This window comes from Oncorhynchus kisutch, unplaced genomic scaffold (assembly GCF_002021735.2).
Source record: "Oncorhynchus kisutch isolate 150728-3 unplaced genomic scaffold, Okis_V2 scaffold3094, whole genome shotgun sequence".
NCBI lineage: Eukaryota > Metazoa > Chordata > Actinopteri > Salmoniformes > Salmonidae > Oncorhynchus > Oncorhynchus kisutch.
Genome location: NW_022265039.1, coordinates 3,861 through 5,000, shown reverse-complemented (window position 1 = coordinate 5,000; position 1,140 = coordinate 3,861). Strand labels below are relative to the sequence as shown.

General features: G+C 45.3%; 1 protein-coding gene across 1 annotated transcript in view; it reads right to left on the bottom strand.

Moving 5' to 3' along the window:
* LOC116371322 (protein arginine N-methyltransferase 8-B-like) overlaps positions 1–808 on the bottom strand; it is a gene marked incomplete at its 5' end in the record, with an annotated part of 14,213 nt that extends 13,405 nt beyond the window's left edge. The window contains one exon of the mRNA XM_031820202.1: positions 590–808. Within this exon, the coding sequence (XP_031676062.1) occupies positions 590–808 (219 nt within the window). The remainder of the gene's footprint in view (positions 1–589) is intronic.
* Positions 809–1,140: the final 332 nt, after the last annotated feature.

Here is a 1,140-nt window from a genome sequence, read left to right as displayed (position 1 = left end):
CATTTTGTCTGTCATAGTTGAAGTGTACCTATGATGAAATGTACAGGCCTCTCTCATCTTTTTAAAGTGGGAGAACTTGCACAATTGGTGGCTGACTAAATACTTTTTTGCCCCACTGTATATCATTTATATCCACTTCAACTCAACAGACAGATCAGACGACTGTATGACAGTCGAATATCAACCATCAAGTCCATTTGTTCCTCAGTCTGGTTCACACTAAAGGGCCAACCCGAGCCAGACCATACCAGGCTGACCTGGTTACGCATCCACCATGGCTGCTTGTGCCATGCTGGAAAAGGACAATGTGAAAGGAAAATGTAAAAACCAGCAGGGTATGTTTCAGCTCGGCCCTATAGTGTCCTACAGGCATCTGTTAAAGGCATAGACGGGCGCGTTCAGAAGGACGCAGCGTTTTGGAATGTTTAGATGGAAATCGGCTATGTAGAACGAACATGCCTCTCCACATGGAGAATTAAGGAATCACATCAGCTCTATTCATGGAATGTCTATCTGCAACATTCGACAACATTTGGCAAATGAACCGTGTGAAAAGGTGTTTGGTGTTTAAAGCAGGACAAGGACTCACCCCGTACACGTGCCTGGCGCCCGCATTAGCAGCGAACATGGACAGGATGCCTGTCCCACTGCCCACGTCCAGAACTATCTTGTCCTTGAACATGTGCTTGTTGTGGTACATGGCATTCCTATAGGTCAGGGTCCGTACTTCATCCTTCAGCATCTCCTGTCCAACAGGGAACAAGATGGGAATGTTGATGGGATTGGGAATCTCACAGAGAGCTGAATCCTAACTTAAGTCGAATTTTCACTTAGGACTGGATTCAAACCTTATCGCAGAAGTATCGCGGAATATCCAGCCTTTAGTCATGCATTGGTGTCAATGGGAGACTAAGTGAATATTTGACTTATGTGGAAGTTAGGATTTCCAGAATGTGCAAGACTTTGTAGCTCTGTGACAATGACTTTGTCCAGGAGTTTTACCTGGTCAGGTCATGGGGTCAGGAAAAACATGATACACAGAGGACGTCAAGCTCAGAAAGACTTAACCCTATCAGTCCCGAGATCTCAGCAAAGATGGGCTTTTCATTCATCTGACTTTCAGTTATCTGCATGTCCAGC